Source organism: Podarcis vaucheri (genome assembly GCF_965113315.1).
Source record: "Podarcis vaucheri genome assembly, chromosome: 2".
Classification (NCBI taxonomy): domain Eukaryota; kingdom Metazoa; phylum Chordata; class Lepidosauria; order Squamata; family Lacertidae; genus Podarcis; species Podarcis vaucheri.
In genome coordinates this window covers 3690541-3711687 of record NC_138760.1, presented here as the reverse complement: position 1 = coordinate 3711687, position 21147 = coordinate 3690541, and the positions used below count along the sequence as shown (strand labels likewise).

General features: G+C 47.3%; 2 protein-coding genes across 4 annotated transcripts in view; one reads left to right on the top strand and one right to left on the bottom strand.

The window, feature by feature from the left end:
* The window catches only part of NEMP1 (nuclear envelope integral membrane protein 1), a 108733-nt gene that overhangs the window by 31979 nt on the left and 55607 nt on the right, over positions 1 to 21147 (top strand). The gene's annotated exons all lie outside the window — the stretch shown is intronic.
* The window catches only part of LOC309523672 (low-density lipoprotein receptor-related protein 1-like), an 87756-nt gene that overhangs the window by 26911 nt on the left and 39698 nt on the right, over positions 1 to 21147 (bottom strand). Inside the window, exons 25-40 of the mRNA XM_082207654.1 lie at positions 20643 to 20792; positions 19878 to 20003; positions 19148 to 19264; positions 17638 to 17766; positions 16254 to 16376; positions 15251 to 15391; positions 14570 to 14757; positions 13681 to 13864; positions 12227 to 12312; positions 10450 to 10569; positions 9327 to 9514; positions 7893 to 8098; positions 4687 to 4875; positions 3735 to 3883; positions 3160 to 3253; positions 1124 to 1240 (exon numbers count right to left, since the gene is read on the bottom strand). Of these exons, the coding sequence (XP_082063780.1) occupies positions 1124 to 1240; positions 3160 to 3253; positions 3735 to 3883; positions 4687 to 4875; positions 7893 to 8098; positions 9327 to 9514; positions 10450 to 10569; positions 12227 to 12312; positions 13681 to 13864; positions 14570 to 14757; positions 15251 to 15391; positions 16254 to 16376; positions 17638 to 17766; positions 19148 to 19264; positions 19878 to 20003; positions 20643 to 20792 (2307 nt within the window). The remainder of the gene's footprint in view (positions 1 to 1123; positions 1241 to 3159; positions 3254 to 3734; positions 3884 to 4686; positions 4876 to 7892; positions 8099 to 9326; positions 9515 to 10449; positions 10570 to 12226; positions 12313 to 13680; positions 13865 to 14569; positions 14758 to 15250; positions 15392 to 16253; positions 16377 to 17637; positions 17767 to 19147; positions 19265 to 19877; positions 20004 to 20642; positions 20793 to 21147) is intronic.

Below are 21147 nucleotides of genomic sequence, written 5' to 3'. Positions count from 1 at the left end.
TGTTTTGTAGAGCATCAGAGCAACAAAGAAAAAAGGAGGAGTGAAGGGAAAACCTCCCTTTGATCATTCCCCTCTCCATGAGTGGCACTGCTTCTTCTGCCATTTTTCCATCTTGAAAGGACAGAGAAGGTGGATTTTTAGGGGTGGGGAGGGGCCTTGGCTAGAAGCACTTTTGGCTTTTGAAGGACTGAAATGGCTGGTAGGGATTGGGGGTCATTATTTCAAAGCCCTCTGGTTTGCTTAGAGAAATAGATACATAGATATCTGATCATTTCAAAGTCCAAGAAGAGCTTGGGAAGGTTTGCCCATCTCTAGTGTTTTATGGTTCTGAATTCTTAGCTTTTCTTAATAGGCACCATGTATTTTAATTGCTTTGTCTCAAATTCTGGAGGTTGCCCTTGAGTCTCTTCTACGGAAAGGAAGGAGACAACTAAATAAGACAGACAAGGAGGAGAAAGAGAGCGGCGAAATGGTGGGTGGAGACTCTCCCAGGACACGGCTGCTCTTGATAGGAAGCAGGGCTCTGCATTCTTGGCATTCTCGCACAGCAAGGACTTTTGTGAGAAGGCTTGCCTTGCCTTTAAAAGCTAGGCAGGTGGTTGTGCCATTGGGACAACTCTGTTGCTTCCATGCAGTTTTGACCTCCTTGCATTGACCTCCTCGCCCAGTGGTGGACCTTGGAGGGGGGGCCCCTCAAATTTAAGCAGTGCCCTGTGGGACACCAAAATCCAACGCTCTCCCTGCCTCTCCCCTTGCAGTCTACTTCATAGTTATGAAGCCCCCTGAGCTGCCCCCAAGACTCCTCACCCAGTGCGACTGAACTGGTTGCACTCCCAGTATCAGGGCAAGGCAGAGGCAGATTTAGTGGAGCACAACCAGTTTAGTCGCACTGGGTGAGGAGCCTTGGCACAGGGGGACTCCTGATTCTAGTCCAGCTAGTCTCGCCCATCCTGTCACCCAACCTAAGTGCTGCAGCTGAAGTGACCCAGCACCTGTTGCTGAGCCTTTACTTCTACTCTGGCTCAATAAAGATCCTTGCTGTCACCTAACAGCCTCCATTGCCATGGTGTAAACACAAGCCAGGACAAAAACTTTACCATTTGCTTTGTTCTGGGCAACTCACCACAGTTGTGTTCATCTGAGCTGTCTTGGCAGTCGTTGTCCCCATCACAGATGAAGGCTGGGTTTGTGCAGATTCCTGTTGAGCACTGGAATTGTCCTGGGCGACACTTGAATTCAGCTGTTGGGAGAAGGGAACATGGGATTACGATGATACCTTGGGAGAAGGACCGAGAGACTCAGTGGCAGAGCACAGGCTTTACATGCAAAAGGCGCCAGCTCTGATCCCTGGTGTCTCCAGGCAAAAGGATGAGGTAGGAGGTGGTTGGAAAGACCTCTGGCTAAGATGCAGGAGAGTTGCTGCCAGTCTGAGTAGGCTATATGGTGCCAGATGGGGAAATGGTCTGATCTGGTACTAGGCAGCTTCCTATGTCCTTTCTATGACGCAGGACCCCCTTCTCCAAACTGAAGGGCCTGATGCCTCCCTGACCCATACATTGCACTTTCATCTATGCCAGCCAGTCAACCCTCTCATGCAACTTCATTTGGCGCCAAGGACTCTGCTCCTTCATCTGCAAATACTTTATATAGCTAGTAACAAGTGGGGGGAAGAATTGCCACAGCTGGAGTGGAAAGATGTTTTAAAGAGTCCTAGAGGAAGGCAGCAAACTCATCATCCATGCTGGTACACTCCCAAATTAATAGAGTTCTCCAAGGAACCTAATCTGGCAGGGCTCCACTGCTGTTTGGCAAAATGGCTAAATCTAGCCCAGGGAATTCTCTCTCTCCCACCTAGTAGGGATTAAGCGTCATACTACCCACGGGGAGCTGATAGTTTTTGCACAGAGCAGCCTGGTTGAACTGGAATATATAGGTGGCATGTTCAACACAGAATAAGTTCAGAATCACTATGGCCTACGGCACATCTCTCATATGCCAGGACTGCCTGGTCAGTGCTGTGCAGCACTGAAGCAGGAGAACAATATACTCAGGATGGCAAATATAATCAGATCATATATGCCATTAAAGCAGGGGGGGGCTCCAACTCCCATCAACCCAAGCTAGCATAGCCAATGGCAAAGGATGATGGGCATTATGCCCCCCCCCATATGTCACAGAACTGTAGGGACCCAAAGGGTCATTTAGTTCTACTCCATGCAATGCAGGAATCTTAACATGCAGAACCCCACCCAATCTGAAACCATGCATTGTGGACCCCGCATAAGCTTTGCAAATGTGTTAGCAGTTTTATTGCTGCACTACTAGGGCTACAGGTTTCCCATCCCTGATTTAAAACCCTGGGTGGAGATTTTAGGGAGCTTCTGGAATTTCAGGCAAACTGTCCCTAAAGGAAGTTTCCACGCACCAAGACAAACCTGGAAGGAAGGAAGCTGCTGTGGATGTCTCCACCCCACCTCAGGCTGCTGGAAGAGGAGCGGGGGCCATGGAAGACTCAGCATGGAAGGGGCCTGAACACTGCTGCCTTTTCTACACTCCCTCAAGGGATTAGATAAGCAGACCCCAGAAAACACCACCCAGGCAATGGAGCCCCCTCAGGGTTACCAAAAAAGCCCCCAGGGTCAAAATGCAAGACACAGGGTTGTATCCAACCGAGTTCTGCTCTAAGCAAGTCCAATGAAATCAATGGACCTAAGTTAGCCATGTTCCTTAATTTCAATGCATCTACTCTAAATATTTGTACTATTTGTATTTATTTCCTCTAGATTCCTCCTTTTCCTCACAGAGCTCAAGGTGGGATACATGGTTGCCCTTCCCAAATCTCAGTCCCCAATTAACCCTGCAAGATAGTTGGTCTGAGAGGCAGTGAGTGGCCCAAGTGAGTTTCATGGCCAAGTGGGGATTTGAACCCTGGTCCCACAGGTCCTAGTCCAAGACTTGAACCCCTACACCACACTGGCCAACACTGGCTTCAAACCGCAAATTTACCCCTTGCAATGCTGTAAACCTGTTTTGTGGCCATTTCCCCTGCATGCTCTAATGTTCTGCCAGGACGATATTCAATCAGTCCTTGTGATTTTTATTTTTTTAAAACCAACATTTTCTCCAACCCTTGGGGCTTCCTCCAAACTGTTCACTCACGGCAGTTATCCGGCTCATCAGAACGGTCCCCACAATCATCCTCTGTGTCGCATTTCCACCAGAAAGGGATGCACTTGTCGTTCTTGCAGACAAACTGTTGGTTAAGAAGAAAAAGTCATGAAGCTGAGGCAAGACATCAGCAGTGGGGAGAAGAGCACCCCCTGCAGCCTCTCCCTGTTCCATCAGAGCAAACTCCAGCCCATCCCATCTTCCATGCCACAGCTGTGAAACTGATCCAGGTGAGTGACAGCAGTAGAGCCGTCCTCATTTCCCAACTACCCCTCAAATATACTTTGGCTTACACAGGTCTCTCCAAAAGATAAACATGTAACCTCAGTATTTGGAGAACCGAGTGAGGCTGGTTTAAAAAAGAGCATCTCGCCTTACTCTGGATCAGATGGATTTAATGGCAAGCACCAGCCACAAGACCCAATTTGATGCTGCCCAACACATCCTTCAGAGGGCTTTGATCTGGCCAGCAGAAGTTGCTGCAGGATGGTGATAGTCCCTTGACAAAGCAACCAAATGGTGATGGGAGAGGGCACATCCCAATGTTTGTGTGCTGCTCCAATTACCTGGCTGGCTGTGCAGTTGGAGATGCAGGTTTTGCCATCGGCACCCAGGTAGAAGTTGGTAGGGCAAGCACACTTGAAGCCACCTCCTGGAGACAGCAGGCACAGGTTGCTGCAACCACTGTTGTTGACTTTGCAGGGATGGTCCGGAACTGGACGGGTAAAAGAAAAAAGGCGCAGGTTACAGCAATAGAAGTTACTCATGCTCTGCTGTCAAGTGTGGAAATAGATGGAGGACCTCTTTCTTGTGCACGTATCCTAGGTAAGTACCATAACCAGCTCTCCACTTGAGGAAGGAGAAGGCACCCACTGCAGACCCAATCAGCTACTGCAGGGGATCAAGATTCAATAACACTGCCATCTCTCATCCTCACCCTGCCACACCCTGCCCTCCAGCTGAGGAGCTAGTCAGATATAAGCGTCATGCCTGGGCCCTCTCGTCTCTCCTAGATTCAACAAGTTGAGTGTTGGATTTGCCAGGGGCAGGCTCTTTAAGGACTGGAGTTCTCTTTCAACAAGGCATCATGTAGGATTGGTGGAGGGTTGCAAAGGTCCGTAACAGCATTTTGCTAGCAAATGTAACAGAGAGAGCTACCCCAGTAGCCCACTTTGGTGTCAGGGCGTAAGCCCACAGTAAGACTTTGAACCTGTGCCCAAGCTGAAGGGGAGTACAGAGTAACTTTCCAGATTTCCAAGGAAGCCACCTAAGCAGCCTGCCCTCTTAAAAAACTTATCTGGTCAGACTTGCTCTCAGGCCAGAGCAATACAAAAAGCTCTGCCTGTGGCTTTTATTACCCCTATTTTGACTCACTTACCCCATTTGGTCCTAGGTCTGGCAATGATGGGCCTGGCACTCTGCTCTGAATGCATCTGTGCTGTGCCCCATTGTGTAGTAACTGAACTCCGCTCCCTGCAAATAGTGACTTTCACATCCTGGATGGAGCATGGCACTCACCATCTGGCTGCCTGTAGGAGTGGAAGATGTGGATATCCATTGGCCTGTGCAGGGTGCTGATCAACACTGATTTGTTGGTGCCTGTGGTCTTGTGGGCCCGGTTGATGGATTTGGTCTCCCAGTCCGTCCAATAAATGTAATCCTCAAAGAGTGTCAGGGCAAAGATGTGGGGGATATCCTGGCTTAGGACTGGTGAAGAAGAAGAAGAAGAAGAAGAAGAAGAAGAAGAAGAAGAAGAAGAAGAAGAAAGACTCTTTTTTATTATTACTTTATATATATATATTTTTAAAAAGCAACAATCCAACAACATTTCAGGTTTTACACTCAATCAGTCAACCTAGGACTTCCCCTCCCTCCGTGGTTTCCCCAAAGTTTTGATTCATGCTGTTCTCAGTCAAATCCTTGACTGAGAAGAAAGAGACTCTTACTGGGTGGCAAGGATGCAGAACTCAAGTGGAAATCTGGAGGACTACTAGCCAAGGGTGTGCCTGGCTCTAGACCAGGAATGGGGAAACTGTGCCTTTCCAGATGTTGTCCGACTCCAACTCCCATCAGCTCCAGTGAGCCCAGCAACATTTGGGGTGACACATGCTCCCCATGCCTGTTCTAGGTCAAGGCCATGACACAGTGTTAAACATGGCAAACGTGCAGTGTTTTTGTGGATAGGACTGGACTGAACTGACTCCTCCATTCATGGACAGTAAAAGTTTAGGGAGTTGGATTTCAGCCATTTCTGCTGGGATCTCAAGGGTAGGGGCACAAACTCATGGCCACTTGTTGCTCCAAAGGTCATGGGAAATGAAGGCTGGTAGCCAGCAACTATGAAAGGTTGAGAGGAACGCTGCCTCACCTTTAACATCTGCCTCCCCCTCCCATCCTCCTGAAATGTGAAAGAGGGGAGGTAGTTTTGCCTCCCTCTTTCACCAAGGCTTCCCAAATAAATTGGAGATGAACTTTCAAGATTTCATCCCAGCCACAGCTGGGAGCAATACCCATGTCCTCTCCAAGGATGCACATTTGTTGCAGGGATCTCTCATTCAGCCATGCTCTATTTTGTATCTGGTGAGATGTGGTGGTAGAATGAAGTTCTTCCTTCAGATAGCACATTCATTGATAATTGTGTTTAAGAGCATGGAACCCTTGGTTCCAGTGGCGTAGCATGGAGGGCCACAGGAGCAATTGCTCTGGGCGCAAAATGGCTAGGGGTGCTGCCTCAATACAGCTGTGCACTTCTGTCATTGGGCTTTGTGGAAAACAGCTCCTTTATGTGAACTAGGAAGTGACCTTTCCAGACAACAACTCTTCTTATCTCTGCGGCTGCAATCTCTTGGGTGACGCAGGCACCATTAGGCAGTTGAATGTGCATGCATCCGCTTCCCTCCCTCCAACCCCACTTCTGCATGGACTCGGGTGCTGGCAACTCATGCTACACCACTGTTTGGTTCCACTTATTAATGTGTCAAAATTGCAAGCCAAAATGATGGAGGGGAGTTGGTGATGTACATGTAAAAATGTAATTCTGGTGGGTCAAAAAGCAGTAAAGCACTCAACCACATTACTTAAAAAGAAAAAGAAAAAGAATCAGCACTCACATATGACTGCATAGAACAAAACAAGAATGTGCTGATTAGACTAGTAACTTTTTTTGAAGGAGCAATTATTCCAGAGATTTTAATCTTAAACCTCTTATAGGTGAATCGGTGTAACAGATAATGCAGCAGAGCTTCCACCTCTCTCACACAACATATTCCGTGTGTGAAAATTACATGGATTTTTTTCAATAATCACACCATCCAGGACTGCCTTGGACATGGTTAATGTGCTCCTCAGTGAGGTTTTAGAAAGATCTGATAAATACACATCCTTGGTGGTGCAATACTTAAAAATAAAAATAGACAAAAGGGTGTCTTTATCCTCAGCAAGTCAAATGATATTGGAGTAGCTCCATGACCATATAATACCACGGAGCTGCTCTAAGATTATTTAACTTGGTCAGGTCAGTCTGGATAAAAACAGCTTTCTGTCTATTTTTAAACCACATCTTGCCTATGTCTGGCCTAATACCCAATAAGCAATACAAGAGAGTACCCAAACCTTATAATTAAACACTCACATAGCTTTTACACTGACTTCTGAGGGGAGTGGGGGTGGGGGGAAAGAAAGAGGAAACAGTGACGGGTGCTGAGAGAATCATCTATTGTTCAAAAGGACTCATCTGTTAAAGATAATGTTCTAAAACATTCCACACCCTCCAAATGAGGACGATATAGAAAATGACAGCAAGCACACAGGAAACCAAAAACAGAAAATAAGAAGTAACTGACAGGTAGCCGGAGGGATTAAAAGGGAACAGAGCAATATATAGGTAATTTATATGCTGTTGCCAGAGGGCTAAAAGTTAGGAGTGGAACTACACCTCCCAAGGGGTTCCAAGCCTGTTTCATTTTGCTACTTCAGGGGCTGAGGGAAGGAAGCATTTGCAAGGCAGAATCGGTGAGCAGAAACAGGGTGATTAACTTTGCTTATGCTTGCAATGCTCCTCACCCCATCCCAACAACTTTAAATCAGACTGTCCCACCCAAGTCAGTCTCAAAAACCAGAAAATAAGATTAGCCAGGGAAGAAGAGCCAGCTCAGCTACCTATGTGACCCCTTGGCCATGGCAAGGTTAGAAGTGGGGCCTTCTCAGATCATCCCTTTAGCAACTACACTGGAGCTGTACAAGGGCTCAGGAGGAATGCCTTAGCTGCATTCCCCAAATCTGGTCACTCAATTAATATTCTCCTCCCTTAGGAAGCTGTCATGTACCAAATCAGAGCACTGTCTTAGTATTGTCTATAGCCCAATATGGTGCCCCCCAGCTATCACTGGACTCCAACTCCCAGCAGCCCCGGGCAATATAGCCTTTGATTACGGATGATGGGAGCTGATGGATCAACAGCATCTGGAAGGGACCACCTTGGCTCCCTCGGGTCTATAGTATAGGCTCCATCCTGACGCCAGTTGCTCCAAATGGTTCCCATCAAGGCTCTTTCCTAGCCCTACCTAGAGATGCCAGGGATTGAATCTGGGATCTTTTGCATGCAAAGCTATGTGCTCTCCAACTGAGCTACTGCCTCTAGGTACCCAACCCATGAAAGTTATGGCCACTCGGCTCAACCAATGTGCATATGAACATAAGCTTCACAGTTCCTTCAGCTCTCTTACCTATGTGCCGGTTAGAGCCATCCAGGCTGGCAAATTCAATGTAGTCCTCCCGGGCATCAGCCCAATAGATGCGGCTGTTAACGTAGTCCAGGGTGAGGCCGTTGGGCCAGGTGATCTTTGAGTCCACAATGACGCTCCGGTTTGTGCCATCCATGCCTATCTTGCCAATCAGGGAATGGTCACCCCAGTCTGTCCAGTACAAGTACCTAGGAAAGAGCAAACGAGAGTGAGTAACACAAATAGCAAAAACATAGAGCAGCAGCTGTGGTCACTCCCCACATTCTTTCATTCATTTAGCCCACTAGTAACAAGAGCTCTCCAAGTTACTTACAAAGCATATTAAATATCACTACAACGAGGCAAAGACGGTGTTTGCATGTAACAATAAACCATAGCTAAAAATAAACTATAGTTTACTGCAAGCGAGCAGTATGTTCAGTGCTGAAATTGTGCTTTGTCTGCTCCTCCCTTTATGGAATCAGGAGGAGAGAAACCAGAGGCCAGTTTAGCGTTATATGCAAACTAGAGCTCATGGTTTGTTTCTCTACAAACCAACCATGTGATTGGTTCAGAAAGAGACAAACTACAAATGCTGGTTCACACATAATGCTAAGTCAGCCTTAGTTTGTTTCCTCTCATATTTTAAAAGGGAACAGCAGGCTGGGTGAAATTTCAGCAGTCTACAGAGCAGGCTAATCATTCATGTTAATTGAAAATGGCTGAGGATCTTGGTGGACTACTTAATGATTCTTCTGCTTACCATCTTAGCAACTGTAATGTTGCTCTGCTAGATGCTGAATTATTTTCAATTGTATTTTTATTGCTTCTTTTACTTCTCATATATTGTATTTCATGGTATTACAATTTTAATTCCATATAATTCAAATTGAAATACAATGAAGTACAAGGTAAGAAATAAAAGAAGCAATAAAAAGCCAATTTAAAAATTGATGTAAGTATTTAATGTGACAGGTGTGCTGGCTCCAATCCTGAACTACAGGCATGTTGTGGACTGCCTGAATGAAGCTTGTGGGTGACTGGTGGTCCACAGACCATCGTTTGGGAACCTCTGCATTAAACCATAGTTTATCTTTAACTCCAAACTTCCTGCCACTTCTGATTTCTTCAGTGGCTAAATATTTCTTTCTTAAAAGGATGGGATTTCAGAAGAATTGGAAAGCACATTAATTTGCTCCTTGGGAGTTCATGGACAAAGAGTGTTCATGATAATAATAATAATAATTTATTATTTATACCCCACCCATCTGGCTGAGTTTCCCCAGCCATTCTGGGTGGCTTCCAATCCAGTGTTAAAACAACACAGCATTAAATATTAAAAACTTCCCTAAACATGAGAGTAATAGATAAAGCTTAAGCACTTCCTAAACTGCTTAAAACCTGGGCACTGCCCCAGACGCCATCCAACAGACTTACCCGTGCTGCACGTCCACCACCAGCGCCCGCGGTTCCCGTAGCCCTGTGTTCACCAGCACAGTCCGGTAGGCCCCATTCAGCTTTGATACTTCAATGGTGTCCCTTCCCTTGTCACACCAGTACAGGTTTCCACCCACCCAGTCCACAGCCAGGCCGTCAGGGTTGCTCAGCCCAGTTCGGTGCAGAACCTGGAAGTGCACAAGAGCAAATAACAGCGTGAAGGAAGGAACACACTAAAGGAAGCTCTGGTCAAAGGAATGCCTTCCCTGCTTGTGGACAGGCTGCTTTTAGACAAACTGGTTTGCTTTGGGTGGGTAGGGAAGGAGGGGAAAAGGTTAAGCACAAGAAAGCCCTGCATAGCTCTGTGATGTGGTGCAGCGAAGACTGCTTGAGTGCATGGGAGCTGATCCTGAGCCTACAGGGAGGGAAACACAGAAACCTGTCTCTACTGAGCCAGACCACTGGTTCACCCAGCCGTGTATTTTCTACACTGATGGGCAGTGGCTCTCCAGGGTTTCAGACAGGGAACAACCCTAGCTCTACCTGGAGACATCATAGAAAACAGGTGCTCTGCCACAGAGGGCTCATTTCTAGGCACAGGTCTGGACTTTCTAAGTTTGTGTTCGAGCAGTTTTTGTCCCGGTGCTTGCCTTGGGAAAACCCACATTTTACCACTGAAATGTTGTAAATGGCAACTGGGTTTTCCATGGATTGCTGTTTGCTCCGATTCAGCAGTTTTCCTGGGGGAAAGTGTGGGGCCAACAAACCGCTCAAACCTGAACCTGGCAAGCCCAGACTTGTGCCTAGAAAGAATGGAGCAAAGTGCGGGTGAGCCCTGAGTTACGGTCCTTCCATAACACAAAAACACACATCATAATAACAACCAGCCAACACCCCCTCCCCCACTTTAAAAGGCCGTATATTTAATTAGCCAAAGTCCTGGGAGAAGATGAATGTTTTTGCCTGGCTCCTAAAGATATGCAACGAAGGTGCCAGGTGGAGCTCCCTGGGGACAGCATCCCACAAGCAGGGAGCCACTGCAGAAAAGGCCTGTTTTCATGTTGCCACCCTCTGAAGGTGGAGGGGCCTCAGGTGATGGTCACAAATGACACTGGTCTCACACCTGTACATTGCTGCCATTGATGTGCATGCGACGGATCATGCTGCCTTGTGTTGTGACGTCCGTCCAGTAGATCATTTGCTCCCGGTAGTCAAAGTCCAAAGCCACAGCGTTATTCAGCCCCTAAGCCCCCCGAGAGAGGAGACAGGCATTAGTTCTTATGTCACAGGAACAACAGCACTGTGGCTAAGGGGGCTGAGTCCTTAGTAGGAGTCTCACCACTATCATGAGCTCACTAGGTTGCTTTCTCTGTCAATTTGGTACATAATAATCCTTACAGGATTACAACTAGATAATGCATGCGAAGCTCTTTGGACTCAGGAAAAGTGCTATAACCATCATAATAAATTATGATGACACTGTGTAGGCACACTGGCTTTTCCCCACCACCCAAAATGGCAAATGAAGACACAGTTCACTCTTATACCTCCCCCACTGGCTTCCTTTTAGGGTGCAGGAACATGGGAAGGCTCAGCATTATCCACATTGATTTGCAATGGCTTTCTAGGGCTTCCAATAGAGGTCTCTCCCAGCCCTCCCTGAAGAAGTTGGAGATTGAATCTGAGACCTTCTGCATGTAAAGGATATGTTCTGGCAAAAGCCCCTGGCAAAAGGTACAGTGGTGCCTCGCAAGACGAAATTAATTCGTTCCGCGAGTTTTTCCGTCTAGCGAATTTTTCGTCTTGCGAAGCACGGTGTCGGAAAAGTTTTGGAAAAGCTTCAAAAATCGCCAAAAACCTCAAAAAAGGCTACCACACCGCGTTCTATGAGTTGCTCCTCGAAGTCAAGTCGCAACTGTATTAAGGGTGTTAAGAAAAAGGAAACAAACTTGCAAAAAATGCAAGACGTTTTCGTCTTGCGAAGCAAGCCCATAGGGAAATTTGTCTTGCGAAGCAGCTCAAAAACCGCAAAACCCTTTCGTCTAGCGAGTTTTTCGTCTTGCGAGGCATTCGTCTTGCGGGGCACCACTGTACATTTTTAAATGAGACCCTCCTCTGGGCATGCACTTTGATTAGGAGGAGGCAATACTGTGTGCAAAGATGAAACAACCAGCACCCTCCGAGAACAGGCAAGTCTGCTGCATCTCTGCACCGGGAAGTGAACCAGTTCTATGTAAGACAGCAATCAGCCCCCACCAGAAGCTGGCTGGAAGGAGGCACAGTCAGAGCAGGGACTCATGCAGGGATGCAGCCGGCAGTGTGCTCTGTGGCTAAGCCTTGAGCTTACAGGGGCTTTTCATTAGATAGCAACTTCTTTCCTGTGGCAGTTGTCTCATAGCACAACCACCTTGAGAGTGCCATGGGAAAGCTAAGCTGTCCACAAGCACAAGCTGCTCTCGAGCGAGTGGCTATTTCTAAATGAGGGGCTCCACAACGGAAACAATCATGAAGATGCTTTGCAATGAGGCACTTTCTTTTTTTCACAGGTATGGCACTCTGCCATGAAATAGTCTTTTCCCACCCAGGCTTTCCATACACCTGGGAGAGTGCCGGACAAAGCCACCACCATAAATGTCCAACCACCTATTGGAACACTCTTTCTTAAATGGGTCACATGTATATATCAGATGGAAGGGGGCTGGGAAAGAAACATGGCCAGCAGGCACAGGGCAGGTAATTGGGAGCAGAACAGAAGTGGCAATCAGCACAGTAGTGGTGTGTCGGGTGGGGGGAGGGGGGCGGGAAACGCTGCTTGGATATTTTCTAAGCCACAATACAAGAAAATACTTTCCCCAAAAATCTGCTCATACAGAACTTCCTCCTCCTACAAAGCTCCTTACCTGTTTCAGCAGTGTATAGTTGGATCCATCCAGGCTAAGCTTCCTTAGGTAGTACCGATTAGCAAAGATCAGGAAGGGTTCCTCATCTGAGAAAGAAAGGGAGGGATTAGTGACAAAGCAGAGCACACCAACCTCTAAGGAAGCCACATCTAATGTTGGTATGACTGCAATAAGGGCCTTTTCACACAAATATACACACCACCGACTGACTTTTAAAGCTGCTGCTTCTCCACTTAAGTAGGGTGTCAGGTGCAAAAGAAGGCAGGGGGCTCCTGCACTGTTATTTGCTGTGTAGAGGAGAACAACAGGTGTGACTTCCATCTTCTACATAACTCAAAGTGGAGGAGCTCCCTGCCCTCTTTGGCACCTGCCACCCTATACTCAGGGCTGGCCCGCCCGTCATGCAAGGTGAGGCAACTACCTCAGGCGGCAGGATCCACAGAGGCAGCAGATCCCATTTTAGATCATTATTCACTTGCTTGTTGCTGATGTAGATCTTCACTCACTCCTTCTTCCCTGGCAGGGAGAGGGTGCCATTTTGTGTTTTGCCTCAGGTGCTAAAATGTCTTGGGCCAGCCCTGCCCATACTCAATACTCAGATTAATCCCACCAAACCCCAAAGCAGAGATGGATGACATTTTTGTGCCGCTGAGGGCCAAATGTGGCCATGGGCAGGTGGTTGCAGGCCAGACTTACTGGTGGGTGGGGCCAGGGCTGGCACCCCCTTGCTCCCACACTCATTCACCCATACCCTCACATTCACACTCACACTTCTACACAGACAACACCCTCCCCAAAGCACACACATGTAACCTCCCTCTCTCTCATACACATGCACACACAATGCAACCTCACCACCAACGTGCTCTTGAAGCAGCCAAGATCACTGTTCCCATACTGCTATTAGCAGTTGCTTCAGAACTTCGATGCATGTGTGACAGAAATGGGGTGGATAGAGAGGGAGGGAGGGAGGGAGGGAGGGAACAGACAGATTTGGGGATAAAACCTCCATGCCTGAGCAATCCTGATGCACCCAGGATCGGTGTGCCCCAGTTGGTAACGGCAGTATGGGGTCAGTAGTCTTCTACTGGAACCTCTGGGGAACGGATGATCTAATCGCCTATGCTCCAGCAATGCAGATGCACCCACTAACAGCAGCACAAGGAAAGTGATCTTTTGGGCATCAGTATCACCAGGGAGGGGGTGCTTTCCCTTCCCTTCTCAGCTGCCCCTCAGCAATCCCAATGCAGCCAAAACAACCATCCCCGTGTTACCTAGCACAGGGGATATCTGGTCACGGCTCCTGGGATGCACAGAGAGAGGCGAAGACTCCCATATGGTCCATGGCCATCTGGCCTGTGCTGCAAAGTTTTCACTTGCCCTAACAAATGACAGGACCCTTCTGCTTTCTGCTGATCTCTAAGAACATTCACGGCACTGAGGATCAGCTTCACCTGTGACAGCTTTGCAGCTCGTTTGGTCATCTGGCTTCAGTAGGTAGCCATCTGCGCACAAGCACTTGAAGCTGCCGTGTGTGTTGATGCATATCTGGCTGCAGGGGTAGGTGGTTGTGCACTCGTCAATGTCAATGCAAGTCTTTCCATCATCCTTCAGCCGGAACCCGGGGCGACATCTGCACTGCAGGGGGCAGCAGAAAGTCATGACAGGTTTATAGGCTGTGACACCCACCTCTATTCAATGCGGGTTAAGAGGCATGCCTCCACCCATTCACACAGACATGGGAATTGTGCTCTGAAGCCCTGTTCTCAGGATGGACAGAATATAGTGCCCTGCCCTACCACAGACCTCTTTTTATAATACACATTTTGAGATAAAACCAAGGGAATGTCAGATTTATTTACTTATTTGAAGTTAAGTTTCTAGTTTTCATGTTTATAGAAAATGCAACTTAGCCATGACTCCCTTTCTTCCTCCCCTGCCTTCCTCTTTGGGCAGATGCAACTGGCATAGCAGCAAAGTTTTTTGTTCAGGTGCCAAAAAAACCCAAAAAACCTGGGACCTTCTATACGACAAGCAAGGGCTGTTCCCAAGTGAACTAAGCCCTACCCCTCCGGCAAAAAATGCATACAAACCAAACAGTTGACAATTTGCTGCTGTTTAATAGCAACCCCTGTAAAACCTGCCACCTCGCCCCACCTGGTGGGAGGGCTGTCCCAGACACAGCATCACCTTGTAGCCTCACCAGCTTAAGGGGGGAAACTGCCACAATAATGGTGATGGCAAAGCTGTGCTCAGTGGCTCTCCAGAAAGAGCACACCACGACAGCCTTTGGCTCAACTAAGTACGACCACCAGCGAAGGAGAATGAACTACCAGGCCCAACCTTGTAGCCTATCTTGAGGTCTTCACATTCCTGGGAGCAGCCACTTAGCTTCTTGTTGAGACACTCGTTGATGAAGCAGTTCAGCTCATCAGAACCGTCGCCACAGTCGTTCTGGTTGTCACAGAGCAGGTCGTTGGAGATGCACTGCCCATTGCGGCACAGGAAAAAGGTGTCATTGCATTTGCTCTCTGGAATTAGACAGGGCAGACTTAGAAATGAGATGCCAGGGATGGTCTCAAAGCGGTGAGATTTTCTCTTTCTTTTCACACCCACCCTTCCTGATGGACCAGTCATGATTCTCTCCACACAATCTAAAGCTACCCCACCACATGTGAATGCACAGAAGCACTCTAAATGTGGCTGGTCCACAGCTGTACACCCACCTTGTGTACTGCTTTGCCACAGACACACTCAATGGGTTTCACACAGAAAGCATGAGAAAACACACACACACACAGCATGTAATATTCATATGCACAAATACAACTCAGAACTTTTTCATAATATTCATGATAAAATAACTGCAATATCAAAATATTACAATTAAGAATTCAAGTGTAGACTGCAACACATCTCATGACCAATGGAAGGTGTGAGGAGGCTGGAATTAAATGCAAAATAAAGACAATAAACCGCAAGCAGTCAGGCCCCTCCCATCTCCCTACCCATCACAGAGCCTACCAGGACTAGAGCAGCGGGGATTCTTTGGGGCTTCATCGGACTGGTCATGGCAGTCAAACTCGCCGTCGCATTCCCAAAGCTTGTTGCTCAGGCAGCGGCCATTGGCACAGCGGAACTCATTGGGGCCACATGTCTGGTACTCTGAGGGGAAAGAGGGAAGGTGGGGGAGATGGGAAAGTCAGGCTGTGCTAAAACATGAGCCTCTTCTTACTATGTAACAAGCTCCAATGATATGAGAGTCAACATGCATGTGAAGGCAAAGTAAATGGGGATACATCCTATCACTGGAGCCATCTCCAGGGGCCCGGGGGCCCAGGCACCCACAGTCCAAAACAGTTTAATAAAAAAAATAAGAAATTGAAAAAAACAAAGAACCATAAAAAACCAATAAAATCCAAGCATGGAAATTATTCAGAAAAGCAACTACTAACCATCTGCTTACTCAGAAGAATCTGAGATCAAGTGATTGTCCATCAAGCTCAGAACTTATGTTAAACCTGGCTGAGTTTGCAGAGGCTCAGCAGAAGCTTTCCCAGCCTTGCTACTCATATGAGGACAGATTGGTGCACCATTACAAAGTCATCAGAGATAACAGAGGCTGAAACTGGGACACACTGTCAGCCACCATGACCAAAGGACACAGTGGGGATGGGAGGGCAAACCACAGAAGGCTAGACAGTCTCTGAGAGCTGACAAATGAAAAACAGCAACTGGAGACCTCAAAGAACCACTTTTTGAACCCCAGTCATTTACACTGTCCTCCCTTGCTCTCACTTCCAGCCAGCTGTGCTTGCCAGTCTGATTGGCTATGTAGCACTGGGACACCATCCATTTATTATGCGATCCCCCAACCGTATGGAATCACCCATGAGACTCCATGAAAAATAAATGTTTTTCCAGAAATATCCCCCTTACCCTGAAATATCTACTTTCAATTCAAAAACCCGAACTGGGGAACAGTTGGAGGGTTTTGCCTACTCTCTTGTTCTAGGTCTGTACTCACCACAATCTGGGGCTTCATCAGAGCCATCCGCACAGTCTTGGTCATGATCACACACAAAATGTTTGGGGATGCACTGCCGGTTGGTGCACATGAACTCCCGTTCGTCACATGTGTTGTTATACACTGAAATCAGACATCACAACATGTGTAGCCACTTTCCCATATTCTCTTTTGCAACCCTGCCCCTCTTATTAAATAACCATTTGGACATTTACTAGTTTTGTAGCATGTAGAATGTACTCCTTTCAAACTTTAAAGAGCATCACACATCATTTTTAACATTTGTAACATCCCTGGACATTTAACGATCCTAACAAACAGTTACAGTCCCTCTGGGGGTTGTAAAGAAATTCTGGCAGAGGGGAAGGGGAGAATGAGGCATGACCTCTCCCAGACCTCCCTGGGAAGAATCGGGGAGGCCATAGCACCCACAGACGTCGTTTGACTCCACGACTGCCCCCTTAGAAAGCAGAATGAGGGGGACACTGGGAGCAAATCCTCTGCCAAAGAATGGCTGCCATAACGAATGGAAAGAGTCCTCCTTCAATTTGACTAACTGGGTAAAACTAAGAATCACTAACTGGACAAGACATGTAATGCAGGCTGTGACTTAATCAATCAGCTGTTGTGTAAGAACTGAAATTTCTAAAGGCATTTAAATGGAATTTTAATGTCTTGAGGGAAAATCCCTGCAGCAGAATGGAGAAGGAGGAGGGAGGACGGTTTAATGTTACACTGAAATTTCTGCCTTTGCTTTTTTCTGCCCTCTCCTGATTAATGAGAAGAGGTAAGTGTTGGGAAGTGTGGGATTGTTTGGCTACTGACTGAATGCTTATTTGATTTGTGATTGTGATTGTCTCGGTACATCGTTCGGTGGTTGCTGGAGGACGAAATGCAGGAATTGTAATTTATGACTCTTCAGACTGATAAGAATGCAGTCTACTCTGTAACTATGGAAGGAACCCAGGCTACAAAGAGGTTGAGAGGAACGTGACACAACTTGGCACAGAGGCAGACATATCGAAATAGGTGATCTGGAATAGCACTGGACGCGATATGTTTGCGGGGAAGAGACAGACTGCCCGGGCAGGTGTTTCTGTGTTAAACCATCAACTATGGTTTACTGTGGCATGTGAACTGGGCCAGTGACGTGCCACTAGGGAGGATTTCGTACCTACCACTGAATCCCTTTTCTCTCTCCTCCACGGTGTCTTTAACACTAACCCATATTCCCACTCAGCACCGAGGAGAGTATACTGAAGAGGAAAAGGGAAAATGCAACACAACCCAAACCAGTCTGAGGGAACTAGTGGAATAAGTCAGCAAGAAACCATCCGACATGTGATCATGATCAGAATCTGAGCAATGAGAAGAAGCGACTCACAGCAGCCAGCAGCCACACTCTCATCAGCTCCATCATTGCAGTCTTTGTCCCCATCGCACAGCCAGCGTTCTGGGACACACACGTAGCTGTTTGGGCACTGGAAGGAACCTGCAGCACAAGTGCTGTGACCTGGAGGAGCAGAAGCCACTGATCAAAAGGGATATGTAAAGAGACTGACAATTACTCAAAAGAGTCAAAATAAGTACTCAGGTAGAAGGAGGTTGCTGCTGCTCTCAACACGACAGGCAACTGGCACCTTTTGTGAGGGTTCTGTTCCGGGGGTCCACATCTAAAGACAAAATCGTGTAAAGCCAGGAACCCCTGGGACTGCCACCCCCCACAAAATGGAGGACTGCTTATTTGGCTCTGGAATGCTCCTGGAGGCATGGAGCTCTGGGAAGGAGGCATGAGAAGAAGAAGAGTTTGGATTTGATATCCCGCCTTTCACTCCCCTTCAGGAGTCTCAAAGCGGCTAACATTCTCCTTTCCCTTCCTCCCCCACAACAAACACTCTGTGAGGTGAGTGGGGCTGAGAGACTTCAAAGAAGTGTGACTGGCCCAAGGTCACCCAGCAGCTGCATGTGGAGGAGCGGAGACTCGAACCCGGTTCCCCAGATTACAAGACTACTGCTCTTAACCACTACACCACACTGGCTCTCGGATGAGGACTCTAGGATGTTCCCAGAGCCCTTGTGCCTTCTTAAAGCCTGATAGGCGAGGAAAACCTGCTGCGTGCATGGCTGGGTGGGAGGAAATAAATAAATGGAGAGCGGGGAATGAAGGTTCCTGAGTTCTAACTGCATTACTTCAGAAAAGCAATGGAGAGCTGTGTGTTGAGAGTGCATCATGTTGAGAGCAGTGTGTAACAGGTACAGGGAACTCACGATGCCATCACTTAAGCGATGACAGCTTTGCATGGGGGGGGGGGAATTAATAAATAGAGAGCAGGGGTGGGGACCGGGGACCCAGTCCTTCCTTGCTCTGGCCTGCCAGAAAACCACCTGCCTTCCAGAGCTGGAGGGCTTTTCTTCATCAGGAACTGCTCCAGCCTGGAACAGGATGCTAGTATTCAAGCTCACACTGCTAATTTCCTCTCAGGTGACTTAGTGGTTTTTTTTTTTTTTTGCTGGAGGTGGTCTCTGGAAATTATCCCACCCCCCACCCTACCCCCAGGTCACATGACCTCAACATTATTTATGCTTCCCACTGCAGTACTGAAGCTTGGTACATTTGTGCATGTTATCCCAAAGTATTTGTCCTATAATGACGCCTCCTTTGCATCACAGCCCTTCCTTTTTCTTCTTCTTCTTCTTCACTGTGATCAGGGGTGCATATGCTGATATTTGGGAGGTGAGGAGGGGCCAGTAGATAGATGGCCTTGCTTTGTGGCAAAGACCTGGATACAATGACATTTTTTTTTAAAGTCCTTCCATAATTCTATTATTAAGACCCAGAATGCTTTCCCATCTTCACTCCCTCTTTCCCTCCTAAAATGGAAGTGAAGGCTTACTGCAACGGTGGTCCTCGTCAGAGCCATCTCCACAATCATCCGCACCGTCACACACCCACTGCTTGGAGATGCACCGGTGATTCTTGCATTCAAACATCACTGGGACGCATAACTTATCTGGGGGGGAAAACAGGCACTTCTGTAACCAAAACCTAAACCACCCTAAGGATTTGAAAAGAGTTCTAATTCCCAATCACTTCTCCAGCATTTTTGCACAATAAATAATAATGCCATTTAAATATCTATTAATCATTGGATCTTCCACTGAGCAAGGCATTTGGACTAGATTGTTGGGATACTGCCAGGGAGACATCCATCCAGACTCCACGCCGCCTCCGGACGTCCATCGATCTCCCGTAGACATGCAGTATCAGCAATTAGCGACACGAGCTCTAGAAATAGCTTGCCACATTCCAGAGCTGATGCACGCTCTATCAGCAGATAATGCACATTATTTACAATTTTATTCAGCGTTGGTCAGAACAAAGAAAACGTGACTGCCTGCTTCGGTGTCTCAGGCACAGAGAGAGAAACGAAAGCATAGACACAACAGAAACATCCTGTGAACAGGAAATACGCAGACTCTGTAACTCACAAAGCCTGCTCCCTTTTAAGGTGGAATGGAAATATCCTAACATAGATCACCTCCACTATCCCTTCCAACTCTAAAATTCCTTGCTGCAGGAACCAATCCTATAGCTCACAGTCACGGTGCAGGTGCAACACTTACTGCAGTGTGTCTCATCCTCGCCATTTTCACAATCGTTCTCTTTATCACAGGTCCATGTCATGGGGATGCATCTCCCACTGCGGCAGGCGAAGTAGTTGGCTGGGCACTTGGATTTTCTCACAATACCTGGGGAAGGCAGGGAAGAAGGAGAGAGAGTGATGGAAGTCACCTAGAGATATATCCCCACCACCAACATTTTAAGGGTTTTAATTTAAAAGCAAGAAATTACAAAACAGGCAGTAACCAGTGATTCTTGAACATTTCACCTTACAAGCAGGAGAGTCAACAACAGTAAATATTGCAGTTCCAAAGCCGTTCCTTGGTTTATTTTTATTTTCCTCCTTCTCCCACCCGTTAATAGTGTGATAGCTCAGTCGGTAGAGCTATGATCTCTTAATCTCAGGTTTTTGGGCAGAGCCCCATGTTGGGGGAAAGATTCCATGTTGGGGAAACTCTACAATTCTGTGATTTGATGGAAACAAATACTGAGCTGATATGGAAGAAGGTAGTCCTCCTTTTCTTCTTGAAATGGGGGGTGAGGAACATCACACTGTTTGGAAGGTACTGCTCAGTTTGGATTTCCTCATTTTATCTGGCTTCCCTGAAAGGAAGGTGTATAAAGGCCAGAAGATGCCAACCAGAGGAGGAATTCTCCTTCAGCTTAAAACCAAGGCTTCCATCTCTCTCGAAGTCAAAGTGTCCCCTCTGTCCCCCCAAGGCCCAACGCCTGCCAGTCCAAGGGCTAGTCTCAGACATTTAGCTCACCTGGGCAGTTCTGCTCATCTGAGTAGTCTCCACAGTCATTGCTGCCATCACACAACCAGGATGGAACATAGCACATGGATGTGTGCTCACACTTCAGAAAGGCGGTACTTTTTACTCCCAGTTTGAAAAAGCTGCTGCAGTCCGTGGTGGCTATTAAGAGATGAAACAAATTGTGCAGTCATGTAAACTGTGCGTGAATCATGATAGAATGGCACTTATTTTGTGTAAACCATTCCAACAGCAGGTGTGCCAAAGGGCTGCAAAACAGTGTTTCCCAGACTTTTGATAGCTGCAGTCTTTAATTTTTTTTACATACTCTACTCAAAAAGATGTACACATGCACATGCATATTTTCTCTCACTCAACTGCCAGAACAACAAAAAGAGGCGTGGCTGGCCCAGTGAATGCTGCCTCCCAGTACACCACCTCTCCTTTAACCCTATCGGACAAAGATCAGGGACAGGAGCGGATAGTAACAGTAATGCTTCTGGGATTCCTCTGTGCC